General features: G+C 35.4%; 1 protein-coding gene across 2 annotated transcripts in view; it reads right to left on the bottom strand.

Moving 5' to 3' along the window:
• The window catches only part of LOC149542462 (auxin response factor 11-like), an 88627-nt gene extending 66009 nt beyond the window's left edge, over window positions 1-22618 (bottom strand). Inside the window, exons 1-7 of one of the 2 annotated variants that reach the window (XM_089797403.1) lie at window positions 21086-22618; window positions 20765-20860; window positions 20530-20586; window positions 20275-20433; window positions 19862-19946; window positions 19572-19662; window positions 19301-19465 (exon numbers count right to left, since the gene is read on the bottom strand). In XM_089797403.1, coding sequence (XP_089653529.1) covers window positions 19301-19465; window positions 19572-19662; window positions 19862-19946; window positions 20275-20433; window positions 20530-20586; window positions 20765-20860; window positions 21086-21265 — 833 coding nt within the window. In that variant the 5' untranslated portion in view covers window positions 21266-22618. The remainder of the gene's footprint in view (window positions 1-19300; window positions 19466-19571; window positions 19663-19861; window positions 19947-20274; window positions 20434-20529; window positions 20587-20764; window positions 20861-21085) is intronic. The other variant, XM_089797404.1, reaches the window with a different exon arrangement.
• Window positions 22619-26473: the final 3855 nt, after the last annotated feature.

Below are 26473 nucleotides of genomic sequence, written 5' to 3' on the forward strand. Positions count from 1 at the left end.
ACCACTGCTAGGGATCGGTGTACAGAGACGATCTTTTGTCCTAGTGCGACCGTTGCTGGATGTCTTCACTTGGTACTTCGGGTTCCGAAGTATGCTTTCTTGTGATTTATGCTTTCATTGGGATGCTTGTATATCATGTTTAGATGATGTTATTTTATTTGGCGCATTCCCTTATTATGATGTTTAGCATATGATTAGATGCTGTGAATTATTGTATTAGCATATCTGTTGCTTATTGTTGTTTAGCATGTTATAGGTGATGTTATCTACTGTAGGATTATCTTTATGCTTTACTACTAGCATGTTAGATTTTCTTATGCTTATATTGCTGCATGTTTTAGTAGTGACATCCCTATTACGACAGTACTGACGATCTGGTCAGTGGCTTGGGATGTTACGCGCGAGGGATGGTTAGGACCCACGATGGTCTTATGATGCTATTGACGGTTGGGAGGAACTGCGTACTTAGTTTGGTTGTTTTGTTCCTGAGATGTATTTCTGTACATTGCGATGTTGCTTTTGTTCTCTGCGATGTTTATTTCAGTGTGTTCTTTGCTGCTGTAGTTTAGATGGATAAATGTTCTCCTTTCTGTGTTGTTCTTGCGCTCGAGTGTTCATTCCTCGAGCCTTCGTGGATCCGTTACTCCCCGGTGTGGAGGTTCTTTTGTCAGTTTTTCCCCGTTTTTGAGTTCTGGGAGTGTTTTTACTTTCTATGGGCGACATTTGTTCAGCATTGTGCAACACTGATAAAGTATCGCACGCCCATAGAAAGAATGTCGTACGATACTATAAAGTGTCGCACGCATTACTGGAGAAATGTCGTACGACACTAGAAGAGTGTCGCACGACTTTATGGGAAATGTCGCGCGATACTTTTCCAGTATCGCACGCCTTCTTGAGAAGTGTCGCACGCAGTAAGGGAGAAGTGTCGCCCTCCTTTAGTGAAAAGTGTCGCGCGCCTTTTGGTTAAAACCTGTGCGTGTCAACAGCGGGCACTTTTTGTAGCGTTCTGATCTTGTTGAGAGTTGATCTGGATACCCTTTTGGGCGTTCTTCAAGCCTATGTCGTTGCATTTTGAATTCAGGAGGTTTCTTTTGAAATTCAGTTTTTGGGTTTCTGTTGTAGTCCTTCGGGGTTTAAAATATATCGTTTAAGTATAAGTTGACGTATATTTAAAATATATTTTAATATACGCGACAAATCGTTTGAGATAGGTTTCAGACCTCTCAGAGATAAGTTATGGATTCTAGGAAATTTCAGGGCTTCAGAAATCCAGACTTAGCCAATTTTCAGGGCTTCAGGATTTCAGGCTTAGCCAAATTTCAGGATTCTGCATTTTACCCCAGCTTGGTGTTTCGTTGATGAGTGGTCATTTCTTGTGCCCTCATCTTGTGGTGGTGGTTTTTGGCTTTTGTTTGGGTGTGTCAGTTAGGTAGTGGCGTTCGGAGATTCGTTGGTTGCCGAGATTGTGTTGAAGTCTTCCGTTGCGATCTTTGTGATCCCTGTATGATGTTGTCTTGTGCATTCATACTTGTAAAAAAAAAATATCTTGGCTTGATTTGAATCCTTGTTTTCCAAGGATCTCCGGGCGGGGCATTACATTCCACCAGCTGAGTTTCAACAAAAGAGTTGAATTACTCTAAGATTTGACACCTAGGACTCACCCGGCTAGATGGCCAAGAAAGAGGGTGAATAGGTGAGAGAAAGATTTGTAAGAACAAGAAAATAGAATCAAATGTGTGATACAATAAATTTATTACTTTTAAAAGAATGATTAAATAGCTCATGCATGTCCACTTAATTTATCCTGTTGTCAAGTTGAGCAATGGTGATCAAGTATTAGAAACCCATCTAAAAACCTTGGCCAAGGTCATTATAGGTATGCTCACCTTCTAAAGATCACATGATGTCGGTAGCGCCAGTTATTCAGACATGTCCATCTGTAACTGAGTGGACATTCTAAACACCAATATTGTTCAGATGGCTGAACTAGTAGTGCCCCGAGCCTAGCCCCGAGGTAGGAAGGATCTTTCTTTTCAAAAGATTGTGTGGGAATTGATATGGTCCACGGTTGGGAGGTTAAGCCTAAGCTAATGTTTCTCCTCTTACCTGAACAAAACCAATTCAAGACTCTCTAGTTACTTTTGTATGTTCTTTCTCTATCCTTGCTATGCATTTACTTCCTCTTGTATCTTAGTATGAATGGTAATAATTTAATTTACTTTTATATGAAGATGATAGGAAACAATTATTCCAATTGGTAGTTATTTCAATTGAATGTTATTTCAACTAATATCTCATGAAATGGATTTAAGATGTTATGTTTCGGTAGTTAGTTTAAGTCTTACTTTCATATCTACTTGAAATTAGATAGTAGTTCTATTCTTTTTAGTTAAAAAAATCCGTATGTTACACTTCTAATGCTGAGGACAAAACCAAGGCATACATTAATGTTTCACCCAACATATTCTTAGAAATAAGGTGTCTCACCCTTGGATAATTCCTATTCTTATTATTTGTTTTGCAAATAATGTAATTAAGTGTTGGTGTACATGTCTAGTTGGCATGTTGATGTGTCACTCCACTTGTATGTTTCGGCATCTTGAATTGTGTGTAAGGAGATCATGGCTGAAATGGTTATGACGGATTTCTATGATGCGTAAAAGCTATCTCTGGAAGTTTCAATGATGAGCGAAGACGTGAAGACATGTGGCAATTGATCATTGAGTATTGTACACTCGATTCTCCAACTCGCGTGCGGGGTTCGGGGCATCAACTTGAAATTTTTTTTGGGTTCCTATTTTTCGGAGAATGGTAAAACCCTAATATGGTTGTTCTTTGGAAGTTGCCCTAAAAGGGAAATCACATGATATAAGTGTTTTTAGGGTTGCAGATTGGAAAGTGAGAAAGTGTATTGTTGGTATGGTATGTTGCTACTGGATTGGTCTTCTGTGTCATTGTTCTCCTGAAAGAACTTGCATTGCAAGTGTGTTATAACCTTCTCTGTTGAAGATAATACATTGTGCAAGTTTTGGAGCGGTGGGGTTGTTTTACTGAAAGATTTTTCCCCATCGGCATATCTTTGTGTTTATGTGTTTTCTTTCTCTATCTGCTTTCTGTATCTATGGTTGACTACAATATTATTGTTTACATAATATCGAATCTGAAACTGTAAGGATTTAATAGGAATTTGCACAATACTTTCTTTAAGGGATTAGTGTAAGAAGTTGTTTCCGCACCTGAGTTTCCTTACACATAGCAAATCCCTCCAAGTTGCTAATCTACCAAATTTTTAAATGCCAATAATAGAAATATTGGATTTAAGCACATTTGTAATTGCTGATGGCCTTTTTCTAAACATTGATTGTGATATGTCAATCGTTCAATTTGATGGCTTTCAAAGTGAATCAAAGTACAGAAAAGAATAATGTTGGCAATGAGCTTATCCACATCAATGAAAACAAGAGAAATAGTAGCTTGATCTCATTTCCAAAGTTAGTCAAGATGCCGACGAACGGAATAATGGATAAAGAAAGTTTCAAGTCATTGGAGTTCTAGCATGACTTGCAACATACCAAAGAGACAAACTTATATTATATCAACAACAGGTTGGTGGAGATGGAAAAGAGGTCGATTAGTATTTTTGGTCTTTAAGAGAAGTTGGCTAAATTGTCAATAGCATCTATGCAGTCTCACAACCCATTCATCAACAACTTCAAGAACTTTTTTTAATTTGTTAAAACTCCAATGGAATGTAGAGAAACTATCTTATAGAAAGGTTGGATTAATCTAAAGGAAAAACCGGTACAAAAGTAAGTTACTATAACTAACTTAACGATTGTATTTGTTTAAATCCCATACCAATGTATGCATTCAATCGTGGAGTAAAGAAAATGTGGAATCTTGAACAATGCATCCGTTTTGTTACATAGGCTATCTTCAAAATGAATTTAGAGAATTCAAGCTAGCAAGTTTACCACCTTTGCCAACATTTGCTGGCTGTGCAAAAGAAAAACCTTGGAACAAATCATGGACAATGCATTTGGACTTCAAATTTATGGAACAAAAAGGATACCAGGTTCACTAGAGATCCATTATGAATGCAACCGATAGGTGTGAAGTCGTGTCCCATAATCTCGGCCACTTTTCGTTTTGATAAGAAACGACGCAAGGCCATTAAATGAAAGCATCAGATATTATAACCAGAAGTGTTCTTGAAAGCTTGTAGGAGAAACTATAAACGCCACATTTCAAAGGTACCAATAATATGGTAAGGAATTCTTAGGTTGATATGTATGATAATGTGGATCGTAGCCAACTTACATGAACCATTTGACAAAATGCCTTAGGTCACTTCAAAGAATCAAATGAAATGATTGCAGAATGAATAAACTGGATTCCGCAAGGAAGCTCTCAAAACCTTTGAATAATGAAGCACTCTTTTACACTTCTCAATGCAGCACTAAAATATATTAACAGGAATACTCTCGAAGAAATGTTGCCTCATCGAATGCAATGGTTCGAAGATTCAGAGAAAGGAAATGGATTTGTTGCAAGATGTCCATGGAAACTTTATAACAAATACTACTGGCAGGTATGAGCCTCTACCAACCACCTCCCTGCTGCTCTAAAACGAGTTTTCTAATAAGGTTTGAGCATGCATTGAAATGGAAATGCAAATGCTCTTGTAGATATATATGCAAACAAACAAGCCACATGGACAGTTTAAAACCTAAGTTGCCAGATTCTCTCCAGCAACCCTCAAAGTCTCGTTTGATTTTGTACAAAGTCTGGTTCTTGTCCAATTTGCCCCAAATTCCCCTATAGAGCCACAAATTTGCCAAAATTCTGTTAGAGGAACCCGCATAGAATTTGGAAGAATTTTCTGCCCAGCAGCTGAACCCAGGCCAAATTGGTATCAAAACATTTTTTTAATTACTTTTTTGAAGTGGTTTTTTTGGCCTAATTTGGTTTATTCAATCATCCCAACCCTAAAAGTGACCACTGAAAAGGCCAAAAAGGATGGTTTATTTATATGTCATTTGTGCATTTATGAATGGAAGAAAAAAAAACTTGCTTGTAGAGGAAATTCAAATTGACAATTATATAGGAGTTTCTTCAAAAAAAAAACTACCATATTTTTAAATCTAGGGCTTAAAACTTGAATCTCGACTTCTGATCTAGCTTGGTTAGATAACAGAACTTATCTTTTGATGATTCCTTTCATTCTCAAACTGTCCCCTTGATATGGAAATACATTCCATGCATATGACCGAGCAAGTATATCATGTTGTATTAATGGCTAAATGATGCAATTAATTTCCTTTTAAACTAAAACATAGATATGGTGGTGTATTTGCTATGCTTTAGCATAGTGATGTAAAGAGTAAAGACTTATTTGTTGTTGCATACACACCACACACACACTCACACACATATATTTTTAAAAACATATGTTTTGCATACGGACGAACCAAATATGAACCCGAACCCACCCTAAACAAATTTGAATGAATTTTGAACCCAAATCTGAACTGGCAACTTAGTTTAAAACAAATTCCTCAAAAGGGACATGTTCTCTCGAGTGTCATTTTTGCAAGATTAGTTTAAAATGGATTTGGTGAAGAGGCTTTAAAAACTTTCAAGAAAACATAAGTAAAAGGTGTAAGCCAAATTCAACAACCTTTGCCAACATCCCTGTCTATGCATTGAAAGCCTTAAAACAAGTTAGAACGTTTATCAAAACCAAACCAACAGGGATGATTTTACAAGATAATTTGGTTAGAATTATTTCAGTAGACTTGGGTTGGGAACCTTTGAGTAAATACATTGGGTAGATGCACAACTAAATGTGAGCTGTTTGACATAGTTCAGATGTTTTAACTCATCAAATGCAATGCTTGCAGTGCATGCACAATGCAGTACTTTTAAAAAAAGAACATATAATTTTCATGTCCAAGGACAGATTTCCTCACTAATTGGGTGAAATGGAAGCAGAGACAGTGAATGTGAGTTATTTTTGCAGAAATGGTTCCTGACGCATTCATACCAGTGTAATAGGCCAGGCAAAAACTTTCAAGAACAGTACATATGCCTTGGATGCATGCAAGCTAAGTGTGGAATCAATAGCAATGATACCACTGAGTTGTTTGATGAGTTTCTTTTCCAAAACACTCTCACAAAATACAAATATTGCAGGATTGGTAGAGGAAAGAACTGTTGAGAAAATCTTAAGAATAAATGGGTTGGGGTAAATGTATACAAAATGTGGAATCAGAAACAACATAATCAAATTGGTTGACAGAATGCTTCAAAGAAATGTGTCCCAAAGTTATCTCATCTCGTGTTTATCATTATTGCAGCAAGGTTTCAAAATCAGTTTTTGGAAATGTGGCTTAAGAAATTAGCAAGAAATTTCCATCTGCCAACATTGCTCCACATAGTGGATGGTTAAACCATATATCTCAAAACAAGAAATTGGTAGTCACGAATTTCAAGAAGTAAAGGAGAAGCTGAATTTCACAATGTACTCTCATTTTCTATCAACTCTTCCAGATTTGATTAACAAGATCATCCTTAGATCCATCAAGCAAAAGTGTGCAGGACTAAAGAAAAAGGTGTGTAGGTATTGGTTTCATTTTTCTCCACTTTGAGATGATTATGATAATTGAGAAGCATTCATAACTCATCAATATTGATTGATGAAATTGGTCTTATAGAATACAACCAAGGTTTAAAAAGCAAGAAGATATTTCATGGATACTATAATGGAAGCAAGTTTAAGGACAACACATGATTTCAAAATTTTGTGATCAAAATTGGAGAAGCAGTGGAGATGAACATTCTTAAAAGGTCATGTTTTTTACTGATACTCTTTAAGTTTGAACACGTGATTCATTGATTAAAAAGAAGAAACAATGCCCAGTTCAATCAAAACAACTTGAAGATTACATGTTTCTAGTCAGCTTGGAAAAAGTGACTTAATATAATCCATTGTGATTAAAGTAAAGGAAAAAGATTTCATGAAGAGGCTTGTATCTATAAAATCCGAAATGTATTGTCTTGAAAATAAACGCAATGCCATGACTTCATCATCCCTACTTCAAGTGTGATTTGTAGATTTGAAGAAGACAAAAGTGGGATATGTAACGATGATGAGCTCATCAGAAAAATGAATAAAATTAGAACATAAGCTTTGATGGAATACATTTTAGCAAAGTGAGACACATGGACACTAATTGAGAAGAAGTTTCAAAGTACCATATTTTGAGAATGCCTTGTGCAGAGTCGACTTCCTTCAAGACCAAGTTATTCATGATTGAAAGAAGATATGGTGCCCACCTTAACTAAAATGATGGTTACAAGGACACAAGAAGTAGACAAAGATGGACAAGCATATAAAAAAAACCTTACTTGGAAGTTATCCTTTTGTAAAAGTGACTGTCAGTTATTGTAATTAAAGTCAGCTTTTGGGATTTATGTTTGTAAGAGTTAGGTAAATCCTAAATTATGTTCAAATGGGTAGTTACTTTAAGTTTTTCTAAGTAGTTATTCTAACTGGCTGTCTCAAGTAGCTATCAGGTAGTTACCTAAAGTAACCACCATAGGTAGTTTTACCAAGTAGTTATAAATAGATAGTTACATGAAGCGATTAGGTGGTTATCCTAAGAGGTTATAAAGTAGTTACTCTGTGAGCCTATAAATACAAAGTTTATGTAATGTAAAAGGGAAAGAAACTTTTGGCAAAGGTGAAACTATGTAGAAAAATCCAAAGAGATTTTTGGCTTTACACAATGTATAAAAGAGTCTTTGAACTTGTATATTTTCAAAGAGATAATCAATAACACATTTAGTCATATTTCTTTGTTGGTTTTATGGGATCATTGCAAATGTACTAAGCACTATTGGATTGGTATGTGTTTTCCAAATGCAACAATCACTTATATTTATATTGAGTATGAGCTATGAATAGACATGTTCCTTTATGGGTGTTGTGAGGTTTTCACACAATCGCCCCAAATCTTGGGGACCCCCCTTTTTTTAATCGCCTTGGCAAATTTTTGGATTGTCCAAAAATTTTGAGTTTTGAAAATTTTAAGTCTCGAATGCCTTTGGGGCTAGTGGGGGGAAGGTTAGATTTATTTTCACCCGGTTTCAACTTGATTTTCCAGAACAACAAATTTCATCCCTAGGCTAGACAAAATTTCAAGAGGCAACATTTGGCAGGATAAAATTGTAAATTTGTACTTAAACATTTTCTATTGAAAATCCGGATATAACTGTGTAAATTTGAATAATTTTTCAAAAGGGAAATTTTGTTAAACTTGAGTTTTGGAAAATCTCAAATTTTTTCTTTGGTGAAAATTTTAATTTTGTAGAAATGAGGCTAAATTGCAAAATCGATTTTTGACTCTAGAGGCAATTTTTTTTTTTTGTCATAAAATTTTAAATGGCATAGCAAAATCGATTTGGAGGAAAATTGCAAAGAATTGGCTTTAATGGATTAATATTGTCTTGAAAGTTTTTAAGCCTTTAATGAAATTGGTAATTTAATATTGAAAAATGGCTTTTGGCTAGCCAAAATCCGATTTTAATGACATATTAATTGCTAAATCTTCATTAAATGGAAACATTTATCATCTCCAAGGCATTATTTACTTTCTTTTCGCAATTTCGGTCTAACTGGCAATTTAAAAAGTTAATTTTCATCATGGCAAAGTTAATTTTGGTTAAGCATTAATTGTTGGGCTAGATTTGGAATTAATTTTTGTTTTTTCTTTCTCCCAAGGTCCAAGTTGGCCAGCTTGGGAAGGCTTGTGGAGTTGGGTATAAGAGAAACCCTCTTCCTCTTCTTTCCTCACTTCTCATTTCCAGCTCTCCTTTGTTTGGCAATTTTTTGGCAAAGGCAGATTTCTCCATTGTTGGGCGAATTTTCTTCTCAAAGCAGCTCTTTGGTGTTGGGCGATTTTCCTTGCAAGGCAGATTTTTCTCCATTTTTGACGATTTTGGTCTTGAGGGCAGATTTCTCTTCCATTGGCAATTTTCTTAAGGGCAGATTTGGCCCTTGGTAGATTTGGGACGATTTTTGGTGGGAAGGCAGATTTTTCATGGTGTTGGCAATTTTTTGCAAATTCTGATTTTTGCAAGGAGCTAAGATTTTTGCCCTAGGTTGGGCAATTTTTATTTGAAGGTGAATCGCATGATAAATTTCTGATTAGCAAGTGGATTTGAAGTTCTTGAAGTCTGATCCTAAATTCCAAAAAGTCACTATCCGGCTATTGGTTAAGGTGAATTTTAATCATTTAGAGTTGAAAGGGGTCCTTAAGCTAACATCCTTCTTTCGTTCTAGTCTAAGGATTGCTTCCTTTGGTTTTGCTAGCCTTCTGGTCCACCACTCTACCATCCCGTAATAGGGCGACGAGTTGGAGAATGTTAGTGCAAGTAAGAATCCCAAGCGGACAAACGCTAAAAAAGACAAAGAGGATATGATGCCCAAAACAACTTTCTTCTCAAAAATGAAACGAATAACCGACACCAATATTGGTACAGTAGACATGATACGAGTGAAGGACAAACTGAAGGAAGGACAATTCCCCTTGGCAAAGAAGATATAGAAGGCAGTTGCATAGCTCAGCTCAAATGTCGACACTTCTTTTTCAACCATGATGAGCGACGTTGGGATGGCACTTGATTTTGAAGACATCAGAGAAGAGAATATCAATGAGACAAATCTTGGATTGAGATTGGATGAGCTAGGAAAGATTGCTATCAAGAGGAAGCATCTAAACACCCTTTCCTCCCTAAATGCTTTTATTGGATTTGCGAATGAATATGAAAAGGACCATGAAAAGATGCTACAAGCAGCAAGCAGTGCGGTGAAGTCAACGAAACTCAGGGCGAAGCACACACCTTGTCCTCATATAGAAGAAGTTAACGAAAGGCTAGCTAAGTTCACTGCGTTAGCTAAGAAAATGAAAGAAATGGGAAGAGTTATATTAGAAGATCATTTGATGTAAGCCCAAGTGGCAATTTCTCTTTCTTCTAGAATAGGACAAGTGTCTATTTTTGATTGGCCACCATTTTGGTGCCTTCTCATTGGTTGCCACTTTTTGCACTTTTTTCATTGGTCCATTGATGAGGTGGCGTCTTCTCATTGGCCGATGGGGTGGCAACCCTAATTAGGGTTTTTAGGATCCAATCTAGATCGTTGATCTTGTTTTGATCTCCATCGTCCATTGTATTTTTGGCCCCTATATAAGGCCATTTGCTCTCATTTATAAAGGGTCGGAGAAATTGTTGCTAAGATAATACCAAAATCGCTCTTTTTCATTGTTGTGACTTGCATGTTGATTAAGAACATTGGGTGTTATTGCATGGTTTCTACTTCCACATAGTTAGTTTTCTTTTCAAGTTGTTAAAGTTGGTTGCATTTCAAGTTGTTTAAGCAAGAGTAAAGTAGATGGATAGTTGCATGGTAGCATTAGTAGGTGTTTGATAGGGATCACTAGTAGACCACTAGCATCCTAGCGGCTTGTTGGGAAGCCTTGTGTGGCAAACTAGTTTATTATTCCTTTGAATCATTGCACCTGTGGAAGTGAGGCCGCTGGTCAACTTTCATTAGATTCGATCCCAGTCCATTTGCTAGTCTTCCATCCATAGGAGTAAGAGTAGGATAGCAAGTAATTTAAGACTTAGAACTTAGGAGAAGAAAGTTAGAAAAACACCAGTCGAAAGAACCATTCACCCTCCACCACCATCACTTTCCATCAACATCATTTAGCTTTCACAAACACATCACCATTATTGGTCTCCCAAAATATCAACATATGATATTCACCAAATACTTAATAGGTTTGATATCACATCTGATAGCATGAGTATTGGCCTCCCAGAATATCAATGGTATTCACCAAATACTTAATAAGGTTTGATATCACATTTGATATCAAGAGTATTGGCCTCCCTAAATATCAATGATATTCACCAAATACTTAATAAGGTCTGATATCACATCTGATATCAAGAGTATTGGCCTCCCAAAATATCAATGATATTCACCAAATACTTAAAATAAGGTTTGATATTACATCTGATATCAAGAGTATTGGCCTCCCAGAATATCAATGGTATTCACCAAATACTCTCTAAGTAATGGCTTTCCAGAATGTTGAGATGCAAAACATTCACCATTTACTCAATTTATTTGATCTCATAATACAAGTTATTGTAAGATTGTCACCTTACAATAACTTCTACAAATACAAGTGACATCATTTGGAAGTCGTCACTTCCTCATGATGTACACAGGGGGTAGGCCCATTAAATCATGCAGTCATACACGTGATACCAAAAGTTTACATGAAGTCAAAACTCCCTCTAATTCTGATATGATCAAGATCTTCAAAGATCAATTAATACATATCTTCTATCTACTCCTTCAGACAGATGTGTCAGACTCCCTTTAAATATCAATCTTCTAAGCTCCTCATCCAATGTTGCCTCTGATGAAGTGTCAAACTCCCTCTTTTTCCTACAAGAAGATTCTCAGAGGAAAAGATCAAGGCAAATAGCTTCTAAAGCATGTATAGAAATACAATTAAGAATGTTAACATTAATTAGGATGTTAGTAATTTAACTCGTGTATATTACTAACGATAACATAAATAATTGTAAGATAACTCTTTATTTTATATTTTCAATAATAGAAATAAAATAATACTCAATTTTTACCTTTCATGCTCCCATAATCAATCTCTTACTATTTAACAAACATTATATCAATTTATTAAATATCATCTAGAATGAATGCAAATATACATATATACATGTATATAATTCATTGTCACATATAATCTCAATTATATATCCCATATAATATTTATTTAAACTTAGAAAGGAATATTTATAAAATAAAATAAGGCATACCTTAATACTTATCTTTATTGGGTTGGTGCCTGAGCCTTTACTCCCTTATTGTCATATCCCTTTATAGACAGTGGTAAAGTGTCTCTCTTTTAATATATTTTGTGGGTTGTTGGTGGACAGTTTGTCCCTCCTATGGTTTGGCTTATACCTTGACTCTTGAGTGCCCAATATGGTGGAGGAACAGGCTGTAACCAATAGAGGGGTCAGCGTATGGGAGATATCACTTCCCTCTTAATTGAAAGGTACAGCTCCCTTGAGTGCAAAGATTTGCAATGAATGGGGTCCTACTTCTAAACAGGGGTATGCTCTTAACTATAAAGCAGGAGAGGGAATTACCAGATTGCCCATAACCACAAGCAACCTAGATTGATTGATTGGATTAGATAGCTTATAACACCCAAAACTATCAAATACTATAAGCCACTTTCAGCTCTTCTACACTAGCTTCTATGCTAACAACTACTCCTACAGCTACAACTACTAAAAGCGAAGACGGTGCACTCAAGAGTGAACATTCAGGGGCGCAAGTGGCTCTCTGACCAGACAGGATCACCCAACAGAAAAAGCAAATTATATGTATGTTCATTTGGACCCTTCGATCTTTCTTATCTTGGCCATTGATGTAAGGGAACATTAATATGTTTCTCATGTAGTTTTAGTGGTAGAGGATATCTTTTGGAGAGGACATCTACTAATAGAATAAGAAAGTTCAATGTAAAGAGAAGGGAGGAGTGAATACAAACTAAGTTTCATTGCAAATATTTTTAAAAAAATTCTTGATTTTCTCAAACAATGTGGATATTGTTTTGAGCTTATTTCTGCAAGTTCAAGTGAGAATGATTAATTTCCAAAAATAATTATGAATGAAGAACTATGTAAGTTTGTGTGGGATCTACCCATGAAAAGTGAAAACACCGTTTTAATGCAATTTTCTTACACGGTTCGAGTTCCTTAGACATTTGCAGCACTTTGTGCTCCTGATTGTGTGGAATCCTGGTCCAGCAAGGCTGATCATCTGGAATTTAATAATCTCAACAAGGATTGGAAATGAGACTTATTGCTCATAAGTTCATTTTGTCTTGCCAAATCATCAATCCCTTTGTTCTTTGTTATTCATCTCATCAGGTCAGGATTAATTGAGGATAAGATCTTGCAAATTGTTGTTATAAAAGATTAAATCTTAAGAACGCAAGCATATTTATTGCTGGTCATGAATATTAAAGAATAAAGTCATATTTAAAAGCAATAATTATTGCGAATCAATAGTCAAGAATTGAAAAAAAGAAACAGATTATTTATACAATCACTCTTTTTTGAATGAATAATTTGTTGTGGCTGAGTTGTTTTCTAAGATCCCCATACGACAGGCCCCTTGAAAAGAAACAGTCACATTGATCATAAGTTATCTTGCACAATCAAGCTCTAGTAAGATAAACCTTGGGGTAATTGATCTTCTTTTAAAGGTTAATTCCCTTTGAAAAAAAGTAAAGTGATTTTGTACTTCACCTATGTTGTTGGGTGAGTCAAGCCACCCATTCACATAGTTGGCATGTGCATCCATGACAATTCACTTCTACTGGTATGCTGCAATGAGAACCGATATCTTCCACTTTGGTTCTTTTGCATACAGCACTGAATGAAGGTGGAAAGTAATGATTAAAGAGTTATGCACTACAAAATATATGATGCCCTATTAGTTAGAAGATCAAGCTCAAAGGTGTAGAAGGCCAAAGAGGGCAGGTCATGCTGTAGGTTTCCATGATTTTCCTTTTGAAATTGGCAAATGATACAACTTTGATATCTCAAAAAATGGCAAATTATACCACTGACTCGGTTACATATTGTCCCAGTTGTTTAACTGCTTGTAACTCGACCGTGTCGATGAACTAAAACCCAATAACTCTAGTATGGAGTAGAATCATCAGAAAACCACATCTAAAGAAAAACATCTCTTCGGATAAATCTCCATAAATCCATCAGAAATTTCATATTTCCAGTAACGCATTTAAAAGAACATTAATAAACTCGTCACCAATTATAGTGGCTCAAGACACTAAAGGAATTTATTAACCAATGCCTAGAGATATTTAAGGACTTTATTGAAGCCAATGCCACATTTCATACAGGAACACCACTATCGAAATGCCTTTGTGATCCGAGGAATTTCCTTATCAATGTCTTGTGGGTTCCAAGGCCCTTACAAAAAGTACCTCAAGGAATTGACTAGATTGGGTTACTCAAATTAGGGACTTCACAAATATCAATACCTTGATAACTTCATTGTGGTCAATGTTCTCAAAAAGTTCCAATTATGGAAAGAAAAAATTATAGCAGATTCTTGCACTTATAAGCCAATTAAGAGTTAGATTGCACAATGAACAAGTTGTTTTAGTCAAAAATTTGACATGATCATCATCAAAGAGATGTATTTGGCTGACACCATGAAAGCGTTATGCTTGACATTATCAGAAAGAAGTGACAGTAAGAATTACAGCAGGTTCTTTTACATTTATGTTAATAAACATTCTGATTCAGCGACAATAATATTTTCATCGAATCTCTCTTGTTGAACTCGGCATGTCTTGCAAACTACATTTGATGATATGAGATGCATTTATTAATAGTGTTTTATGAGTATTCTATGAGACTGACATTACAGCTGATTGACAAGTCAGTAATTCATGTTGATTGTATTGTAATTAATGCAAGGTTGAATAGGAGAAATAATACTGCAGGTTAGAAGTTTAGAAGCTTGCAAGTAAATCATACAATTTGTCATCGATGAGCCATGGTAATGTTATATATAATGTCATTTTCTCCTCCTTTGTTAATATTGGCTGTACTCTTCCCTTTTTGTGGCAGTTAGGTTTCATTGACATTGATAGATTCCCTGTGCAAGCATTCTGATCATAGCACACCCAAAGGAAAACAAGGAAACATATATAGGAAGTACATCAGTTTGAGTAATGAAGTTCAAAAACATTAATAAGGAATGTACTCAATCCCATAGTACAGAGAAGACAATGAAAGAACTTGTAAGATATGGAATAAATTGGGATCAATACAATCCTTTTCCATTCCCCAAACACCTAGAATGTTCAGGTAGCAAAATAGAATAAAATTAATGATTCAATAATCCTTTTCCATCACCCCCAAACATATAAAAGGCTCAAAAAGGTAAATTAATAAATAATGAAATATTGAATATTATTACTGGTCCTTTTCCATCAAACATAAAAAAGGCTCAGAAAGGCAAATTAGCAAAAATTTGATGGCATAATGGTTGAGCATGACTCGAGTCAATTAATCATTATTTCCAAATGTTTGAAATTAGTACAATAGGATAATGTTAGGAAAATGGTGTCTCAACCTTGCAATAACAGAAGATTACTATTGATAAATGAGCACGAGGGGTTGCAAGGGGTGCAGAGGGGAACCTCCCTTGTGGGTCTAGGGGGATGGCCCCCAATGGGGATCCAAAAGCAATACCACCAAAAGCCACATTTTATGTATAATTTATCATTGTAAATTTTGATTGTCCGTCATTGTCACACATCTAGTGGTGGATATTTGTGTGCTTGTCTTTCCCTAGAAGGCAACCCTATGACAGCACTGTATTACAGCTGTGTAATGAGATGTATTCTAAGAATCTAGTAGCCGTTGTGTTGCCTCTCAATCTCCATTGGTGATATTGCTGTGAGAAGCTTTCTCTGCAAGTATATTGTAATCTGTAGTTGATTTCTTAATGATATACAGGGTAGCTTTTGGAGTCTGGAGTATTCCTCCTAAAAGAGTTTTCCCCATGTAAATTACTATATTGTGGTATGCATGCTATTTAAGTTCATTTTTGTTAAGTTTTTGCAACTATTGTAAAGATATGTAGAGTTTTGCATAACCCTCCTCTCAAGGCAAATGTAGGAATTTGTTCCACAACCTTAACTTCCTTCATAGAACACTTCAATAAAGATTTGCATAACCCTACTCTGTTGTAAAGATATGTAGAGTTTTGCTTGACCCTCCTCTCATGCAAGGTAGGAAGTTGTTCCACAACCTTAACTTCCTTCTTAGAACACTTAAATAGAGATATTAAACATGAAGGAAACAACAGACACTTTGGAATAAGTTCAAAGATCTCGTGAACAGAATCTAAAACTCTCAAGTGAACTCTTAAACTTTTAGACAGTGGCCAACTCTTAGGCGAACAACAGAAAACCTGGCTCCTAAACTGCCCTTGCTCCTCTAAAAAGAAGAACTGTTTAAAGAAAGTTTAAAACGATATATTCAAGATATTCTGCTCTTAAAAAATCCAAATGAGAGCCAAAGTAATATCTATGATCTGAAAATAGAGAAAGTTCAAAGATCCAAAACAAGAATAACCACCTCAACAATTATTAAGAAGGTAATCAGAATCTACAAAAACTTAACCATATTTACAGCAAATGGTTGCTATGAAGGCTGAGTTGGCTGCCTTAAATGTTATTGACTGCAATAGAGATCCTATAAACCAAGACAAATGCTTTTTAACTATATAAATGGTATTTGGGTATACTAATTGATTGGACCTTCAAGAGCTATAGAGTATGACTCATAGTGTAGTGCTCTCCTTAAAAAACTGCATCCATGTTTCTGGTAATAATGTTTTGGATGTTAGCATACACTCATTAGCAGAGTAATCGAATGTTTCAGTTGCCAAGTTAAGTCAAAGAACAATAAATATGCTAGTTTAGTTAGCTTTGGACAGCTGTTCGTCCATTTGTTATTATTTAGCAAGTAATTGTTTTTCTAACTAATTGGTTAGGTTAGAGACAAATATTTGTTAATTAATTGACCACTTTTAGAAACAACTAGAAACTAACTTGGTTAGAGTTGTTAAGTTGTTTTATTCGCGGCCGTTGGTTTACCAACAGGAGTAGTATAAAAGGAGGTTTGGGAGGCATTTGGAAAACAAGAAGTTTGGAGAAACATTTGCAGTCCTAGCAAATGAGTTTGTAAGTTTGCAGTGTTAGCAAACAGTCTTGCAGTGTTAGCAAGGGATTAGCATGGGAATAACAATGGGGAATATCAGTGGGAGAAATTAGGAGGTTGTTGGCGTTTTGCCAGTGAGAGGCAAAGAATTTTGTATTTCTTGATTTGCTGAAGTTTAATATAATTCCTCATCTGTAGAACTGGTTTTCCCTTAGGGGTTTTTCCAGGGACAATTTGTCCGAAAATATTGTGTTCATTGTGTTGCGCATTTCTTTCCTTATTTTATAAGTGAAGTTGCAGTTGTGTTATTTTTCGGTATTAGCTGGGAAATTATTTTCAGCAGTTTAATAATCTTTTAAGATAGGAGATTAATAATCAGTGACTGCAATAGTTAATTTTTCACAAAATATGTCCTTCAAATGGTGTACAGATGCCATGCTGACCAGAGCAACAGACACATTACAAAAAAAATACAGAAGCTGTATCATTTTGTTGATATATGAATGAGCAACTTTGAAGATTGGCTTAGAACCCATGTGTCATCCCTGTTGAGATTATTAAAGTGGCTCTCAAATTTATACAGATTCTCCAATGCATTATATTTAATACAATCAATTGTCGCAATAACTTTTGTAACTGTAAGGTACATGTAGTGTTTTGTTGAATTTGAATATCCTAACAAAACAGGCATGCTAAGGATCACCAGCTGCAATACTTTCTCTGAGATCGATATTGCCATCTTGCCCTGTTGCTTGCCAGATCAAGTCCTACGACTATTTCCACCCGTGTCTCTGCTACTGGATCAAGCCTAATAATTGAGCCATCTTGAGTTGCAACACTGTTATTAGGATAAGCCTTAATACTGGGCTATATTGCCTTGCAGAACTTTTATTGGATCAAACCCTGCCATTGCACCATATTAAATCTTAGTGCTGTTATTGGGCCAGATTGATAGTTTGGCCTGCTGCTGGGACCACTCATATATAAACTTGTCACTGAACAAATATTGACTTGTATTCTTTCATAGATAGCCAGAGACTAGCTGGTTGCACTCTCAAATTAGCAATACTAAATGGAGAAGAATATAAACAGATGCCGATGTATAGACATAGATTGGCAATGTTCCACCTTTGAGCTAAGTCATTTTTCTTTTAGTCTTTGTATTTTATGTTTATCTGTAGACACCATTTTTGCAAGTGTTTTTGTATTTGTTCTTGTGTACAGGTCTCAAGGATGAATTATACCTGGAGTTAAAAAATGAGATTGCATAAGGCACACAATTAAAATTCAAACAACTTATCAAAGCATGACATGATTTACTTTTTTATTAACCTCGGAGCATCTTACAATGAGGCAATGACACCACATAACAGTGGAGAATGGTTGTATTGGACAGCTATCTGCACCACAGCACAACATTATGTTGTATCGAATTGAATTGTTGTTTCTTTTACTTTTTATGGTTGCATGTATATGTCATGCACAGTCCCTTAGATGTACTTACCAAATACCAAATATTCCTCCACCACTCTCTTCCTCACACTCTTTCACTGGCATAGCCCCATAGCAAATTATTGCCATGAGAACACAAGTAAAGTTTGCCTGCATATCAAATAAATTTGATTTGCTAAATCTTTAAATCCAAGAATTGTTATTTCGTGTTCTAGGATTCCAGAAGTCAACAAATTTTCACAGATGATAGTTTTTCCAGGAACAAAGATAAAAAATGTTTTAAATTCTCTATTATTGAGAGTATACATGGCACATGCATGTGTATGTATGCATGTCCCCACAAACACGGACTAAAAAGAGAAGCCTGTGTGATTGGAAATTTTATATGTTGTTTTTCAAATTGGCACATGTTCATGGTCAAGAGCCTATGTGCACACGCAAGCTAGCTAGAACATGGGTGTTGGTTTAGATGTATGTATATACAACTATATACATACACCCAAATACAAAACACTGGTCTGTGACTCTGTATGGTTGGGACTAAATATGGGAAAAGCAAAAACCGTCCGATCAATGAATCATTATGCCTTGCAAAATAACTGACATGTAAGAAACAATTTTTTTTAAATGAAACTGGAAACTGCTAGGAAATGAGTGATTAGAATTCATATCAGAGAGAAAAGGAGAATAATATAGGAACCGTACTTTTGAGTATTGTAAATTTCAATTATATTCAATGACTAATACACATTCCCGAATGGACAAGAAACTAGTAATACTGGGCTTCATGATCTTGCAAAAATCCAACGAGTTTGACATGTAATGCCATTTAACTATAAAAATAAAAAAAATTCTTCAAGAATTACTCTGTCCTGAATCCTCTGCAGTAAATGAGTTTACAGTTTGATGTCATTGCACTAGGATACGAAACATACCTAAAGCTATTTACTGCACATACCTTGGATTATAGAAAATATGAAACATGCTCTTTGTGGCAACCGCATGAGCTGCAGCAGCAAGTAAACCCATTTGCATGTTCTGGCTGGAAAGCACAGAAGAAGGAAGACCACTTTGTTGTCTTGCAGTTCTTCGAATCCCTAACCTTAGCTCTCCATTTTCACCTCTGTTCATTTGCAAAATGAGAGTATCAATTACTCATATTGTTCAATTGAATAGAATTTGCATTCAACGAAAATTAAAATGGAAATTGCTCGAGGAATTCTACACACCGCAAAAAAAGTACAGCATCTCCAGACACAAGCCTTTTATGACTAACAAAAACACTCCATCCTGTAGTCAGCAAATGCCTGCGTGGCTGGCCTGCGAATTGATTGTTATGACACCAATATGCTTAGAATGACAACCAATTAATCAAATAATAAAATTATCAACTACGGTGATACACATTACCAAGATAAAAACTTTTCAATCACATGACCTTTTACAACAGCAAAGTATAAATGTCATGCGTAAAGAAAAATGAAAATAAAAGAGACATTTCACCACCATAAATATTTACCCCTGTATATGTGCCGAAATTTCCAATCTATACCATGCAAATCCTTTGCCAGAAGCTCTTGAGAAGGTCTTTGCTGATTATAATCCTGCTAGGTGTCTAAAAAATTATTAATTTTTGATATAGAATCATATCTATCTAAACAACATACAAAATTGAGTGCAATAAAAGCTAAACACTTTGGGTCATAAATCCCATAAATATGTGTACAATGCAATAAGAGATCAATTTTAAGAAACTCGAAAGCACTTCAAAACTTCTATAGAGATTGAATAGTACTGTTTAATCAAACGCCCAATGTTGTACAGTTGCATAAGAGCTCTCTTGTACAGCATGCCGTAGCTCATTAAATTTAATTCACTCAATACAAAATGCAAATAAGCACCTGCAATCCTAAGAGGATAAAAAATTCTTACGAGAGGAGGAAAGCAGTCCTCTGCGGCCCTCCGAGGGACTGAAAATCCACCATGAGTGCTTGTATCAGATACTGTCAGAGTTTTACAAAACATATGAGGGCATGCAGTGGATAAGTGTACTTTTTTCTCCTCTTCGGCCTCAGAGCATTTCTCCGTTGGCTGTAACCAAAACGCTTCAAACCCATCACAAATGTTCCATATATTCCTCAAAAATAATGGAATAAAGCATCTATTCTGGCATCAGATAAAAAATACCTCAGGAATAGGAACTAATGTCAACTGTGCATATACTTCGTCAGTCTCTTGATCAGCCTGATAACACCCAAAAAAAGACCATTGCAGTCAGGCAAATGCCAGCGTTTAAATTGCTTGTCTTAGAAAGGAAAGATCATATCTCAATGCACCAAAGACCAGCAACCCAATTCTCAAGGATGTGCAATGAGAACTTAGTACTTCTTCGTATACTTAATGTGTACAAACTAGAGCTCACATGGAGTTTCACACTAAGGACCCTGCAGAAGATTTGGGGTGGAATACTATATGAAGGCATCTGTTGATTTTCTCCCTGGTTCAAAGATGCAGCAACCTGCTTATGTTTTGCAAAAACACAGATCAGTTCAACACAAAATGTCATGTTTTCAAGCATTAGAAGCATAATCCTCCAAGCAATTTGTTTTATCTTCAAGTAAAATCCAAACTAATTATGAGAACGTTGCAAATGGGATCGAAGTTTCATGAAGACATTGTGCTCGGCGAGCGGCCTCAAAGGAAAACATTGATCCAAATCAAAGGGCAATGCTATCATAATTACCTGCTCCATGTGCCCTTGGGGGAAATACACAACATGGCTACCCTTGCGAGGCAGCAATGTGAGAGGACCAGCACAGGCATGCCATAGTTCAGGACATGTAGACACTGGCGTTTCTCCATTACCACCATTCTCTGCAAAAGGCTCCAATACGTTTGGACTCATCAAATCAACAACCTCCATGAATCCCCAGAAGAGATCCAAACTCAAAACTGGCCTTCTACTCAAATGATGACAGTTTCTTCATCCATTCTACTGACACAGGCACTCATTTCACTGACTGCATTTTCAACCTCAACCAGCGCATACCATTGTTCCAGTTAAAAATCCAATTTCACCAGGTTAGCTCTACAGAAAAAGTATGAACCGAACAAGCTTTTTTAAGATGTGCATTATTTTGAAAAAATGACAGCCTCCGTCAGCACTAATCAGATGATCCTAAAAAAATGGGTCACTGTATACTTAATCTGGGCTATTGCTTGGAGATGTCTAATAATTCAGCTGCAGTCATAAATATCCATAAAAACCTTCAATTCTACTCAGTATAACCTCAATGTGGCCTATTTTAAAACGATTTCTCACATACCCATTACTAAAAATTTCAGGATCCCTTGTAAACACATTGCCACCCTTAAAAAGAGCGTCAACCAACCCTGAAATTTGACTATAATTATGAAATATTTAGAAGAAAAACACACCATTAACTCACCCTACATCAGAGACCCCAACAATCCTATAGACCTATAGTCGCTTCACTGTATCAGACAAACTGCTGCACATTGTCAATTATTCTCTTTATCCTCGTCCAACTACAGTTGTTCAGGACAACCATTTGTTGGGTACTGACTTTGGCCTAATCGAATGAATGAATGGATGAATTCCAGCACAAACCATTGTTGGGTATATCTGTTTCAGCACTATTTAATATTTTCTTTTAATATCAGCATTATACTGTAGCTATATATAAGTTCCTGTCTGACCGGGCCTGTGTGTTTCTCTTTCTCTGTGCAATTCCTGCACATTGCCTCTATTTCTGTCCTAATTACTATTTTTTCGTGTTCTTTATTATTTCCCAGCAAACATGGTAGTTGTGTCCTCCTTTTTGGAAATGCGAAGAGGGACTACCGTAACAGAAATTCATTGGTGTCACTACAAATTCACACATTCTGCTCAGCCCACTTCAATTTGTCTGCCTCTGACACATTTGTCTATCTGCGCCTGTGCTGTCTTCTGTCTGTGAACCCTTTTACTCTGCATGCTTTTCACTTTGGATCCCTATACTTCTACTGTATCCCAGTTATTTCTACTTTCTTTGCATCTACGTTTTTCGAGCTCTTCTCATCATTTAGTTTTAACCCACAAGACAGCCACTTATTTAATCAATCCGCCAGTTGTTTTCATTTGGATTTGATTTGGGCATTTTATCAATGCCTCCAACATTGATTTCCCCGACACTATTCCCAGTTTTTTGGGAATAAGGGAAAGGGTGAGAATTTTGATTGAATATGGGAAAAAAATATCAGAATGTTCTTTGGTATTGGGGGCTATTGAAAATTTCTGACACATAACGTTTAATTCAGACAATACATTTTGTCTGTCTTCACTTCGACTCTTCTACCAATCTTATCAAAATTGGTGGTTGTCATGGTGTGCTTTTAGTTTCACCTTCTTTAAAATTTGTTTTGACATTGACTTTATGAAACTTACATGTTGGCCAATAGTTTTTGCAAGTATAGTTCTAGTACAGGTGAGTGTCCCATCTGCTTAGTTACCATTTTGAGCCCAAGTCATCATTCGACTCTCTCATCTAGATGAGGTAGATATATAGAGGAGAAAATAAAATATAAAAAAAAGGAAAGGAAATGTGTTTTTTAAGTGTAAGGAACTATTTCTAATAGAAATTTTTATAATTTTTAAAATGATTGTATTGCATTCATTTTTAATATAGTATATTTTAATTTATAGACAGTATAATTTAATCTTCAAATTAGTAAATTATTATAATATGATATATTTTAATAGATTTGGTTTCAATATGTAGTTTATTCATTGTGTATTCTTGTTCAACTCTACAAGTACAGAAACAAACTTAGTTTGAATCTATGTGGAGATTTAAACTTCAAAGTTTTCAAATTTCAAGTGGAGTCAAACAAGTCCCCTTCCTTACTAACCAATTTAAACATGAAATATTCAAACTGTATGGGTGGTGCGTAAAAGGGTAAATCCTAATTCATTATGATCATCTAGTTGTCTTACAACATTACTACTTAGCATCATTATGACCTCTGCAATTACACCCTATTACACATATTGTTGTTTGAGTGCCTAATGTCTCCAATATTTGTTATGGAGATTAGCTTAGGTCCAAACAATTAAGCAAGGAGCTAACCCTTTCATAACGCACTTACAATTATGTTTATCAAACACCTCTTATTATTTATTAATGGTCTATAAATCAAGGAAAGTAATAGTGCTAAGTTTGCATTTTTAGATCAAATCTATGTTTGGTAATTAATTTTATTCACATAAGTTAAATCCATGTATGCAGAAATTATTTATACATATTTGGAAATGATCTAGAACATTGCGCAATAAATTTAACAATCTAAAAGTAATCATCTTAAAAGCTAGAAAAGATTGATACAAAAACAGAAGATTATATGATACAAAGACAAGTCATCTTATGATGTTTATGACATTCAAATCAACATCAAATCCTAAACTAAGTACCTTATTTGATTAATTTGAATTTCATTCACATTTATTTTCACATTGGTTACTTATTACAATCTCATCACTAAATTTTATGGATAACTTGTTGTTCACCTTGGATTAATTATTTCCTCATGAGTTATTATGTGGATGTGATTTATTCACTTGCATAATTGATGAATCAAGTCTTCATGCCACAATTATAGCGCCCTTGTTTTTTTGATGACTCTATGCCACATACAAAACTTGTGTTTTCTTTTTAGGCTTCATATTTATGGATCCTTTAATGCCTAATAAGTGCATCGCCCCATTTATGCCCAAACTAATGCCCATTTTTTCCTTTAAGTACTTTTTATGTTTGTAGGTATTACTAAGTAATTATTAATTTTGCATGGGGGGAACACCTCGCAATGCAATGGTAAGTTCTAATGAGCCTCTCATCTAGGAGGTCTTGGGTTTGAGTCTAGTTGAGCCTCATGTTGATATCAATTTTGGCCTATTACCAATCCAAAGAAGAAAAAAATTGTTGCATTTTTATAATGAATGAGAATTGTTACTTGATAGATTTTTTTCTTTCATGTTTATAACTTGATGTAGGAGTGGCCTTGGGTTGTTGGTAATCTTGCATCACCCAAAAAGATATTTGCTTTATTTTCTATTTTTCCGTCTGACAGTTGAGTTGTGATCACTTGATTTCCCATTCCAAATTTTGTGGGCTTGGCTTCTTATTGTAGACCTATCCTGGATCATTATTCTATATTCGTTGAATTTAATGTTAGACGTATTTGGAGTTATGTTTCATCTTCTTGTGTGTTGATTTCCTATGTGGTTCCTCAAGCGGTGTGTGGTATTTTACTTTTGAGAGATTCATCTCTTTCCACAAGGTTTCACAACTTTGCATATGGTTTCTTGGATCACGTGAGGGATATAGCTAAGGTCGTCAAATTTATTATAATGTATCATGTATTTGGTCATTAATTCATTGTGGGTAAGTCCTATAATGTATAATATGTTTCCTATTTTGAGAGAATGTGAACTCAAAGCCAACTTGTATGTCTAGATGGCTATGAATGCAAAGTAGATGTGTCTTGTAGGAAAAGAAGGGGAAATATAGAGAAGGAAGTGTTAGTTGAGGCTCAAAGTGAAAGAGTTGGTTGATAAAATGGAATGTATTGGTCATAACCAAAAAGTCCTTATAGCCCAACATGTGCATTTGATGTAATTCAAGATCTTGTGTTAATATATTGGCTTATTTTTAATTGTATCTTGTTGCAATTCTATTGTGTTATCTTCGTTAGGGGTTTTGGTCATCTCCTTTGGGGATACACTAGCCCTATACTGCATCAAATGGTATCATAGCAAAGGTTGATCTAGTTGTTTCCTTTTAGAGAGAAGGTTGATTTGGTTGGTGACTTATCACAGCATGATTTATCTTGGTAGACTTTTCAAGACCTAGACTTCTTGGTTGTGAGGTGGAAGATCATGGTTCTGGCTTGCAATTACAAAGGACTTGCACAAGTTATTGGTAACCTATTACAGACTTGTTGGCTTCTTGTTGGTTGATAGATTACCAAAGATTTTTTTTGATATAGAATGTCACCTAGAAGGATGAATCCTAGGAGGTTGGAACGTGTGTTTGAAGAATTAAGGAAGAAGCAAGAAATGGGATCCATAATGTCTTGAATGGCTTGAGGAGAAATCCTGAGATAGAAGATGAATATGTGGAAGTTGTTGAAGATCTTGAAGTACCTAAAGTAGAGATCCCTTCAAAAGAGGAAAGATTATTGAGAGCTATGACACAAGTTGGTAAGAGTCATAGAATGGAGGTATCAAATTATTTTGGTTCATTGGATCCTGAGGAATCGATAGATTGGACTAATAAACTTGAGTATTATTTTGAACTTGAGAATATTGTAGACCCACAGAGGGTTAGGTTAGCACAAACTAAGTTAAAAGATCATGTTGCCTTTTGGTGGAAAGAATTATAGAATGGTAGAGAAGATAATGATGAACCTAAGATTAGTAGGTGAAAATATATGGTTTCTAGATTGAAGGCTAATTTTGTTCCTCAAGATTATGAACTTGAATTGTTGAAGAAATTATCGAACTTAAATAGAAGGATATGATTGTGAAAGAATACACTGAAGAATTTTATAAGGTACATATCAGATCTGGACATCATGAAGCTTCTAAGGAAAAGGTTGCAAGGTATGTTAATGGTTTAAAATTTAACATTCAAGATGAGTTGAGTATGTTGAAACTTGGTTTAGTTGAAGATGCTTATCAATATGCATTGAAGGCAGAAGATAAATTAGGGAGAAAGCAAGTTAAACAATTGAAATTACTGGATAAGGGTAAATAAGTAATTTTTGATAAGAAATTTGTGTTCAAAGGTACTTGTTTAAAATGTGTTAAAGAAGGACATCGATCTTTTCAATGTCCTAGTAAGATGTTTCGAAAAAAAAAATAGTAGTACATGAAGATCAGAAAGAGAAAACATCTAATGTTGATTTGGCCTCACCCAAAGTTGGATAATATATCTAGTTGAGAAAGATCATGTGGGCTAAGCATGATGAGGAACCAATGCAAAGAAGAAACTTATTCAAAATTGTTTGTAAATACAGAGGCAAGTGTTGCAAGGTTATTATGGATGAGGGTAGTACTCATAATCTTGTATTA

This window comes from Cupressus sempervirens, chromosome 8 (assembly GCF_028749045.1).
Source record: "Cupressus sempervirens isolate cs-2001-9-10 chromosome 8, ASM2874904v1, whole genome shotgun sequence".
In the NCBI taxonomy this organism is placed as follows: Eukaryota; Viridiplantae; Streptophyta; class Pinopsida; order Cupressales; family Cupressaceae; genus Cupressus; species Cupressus sempervirens.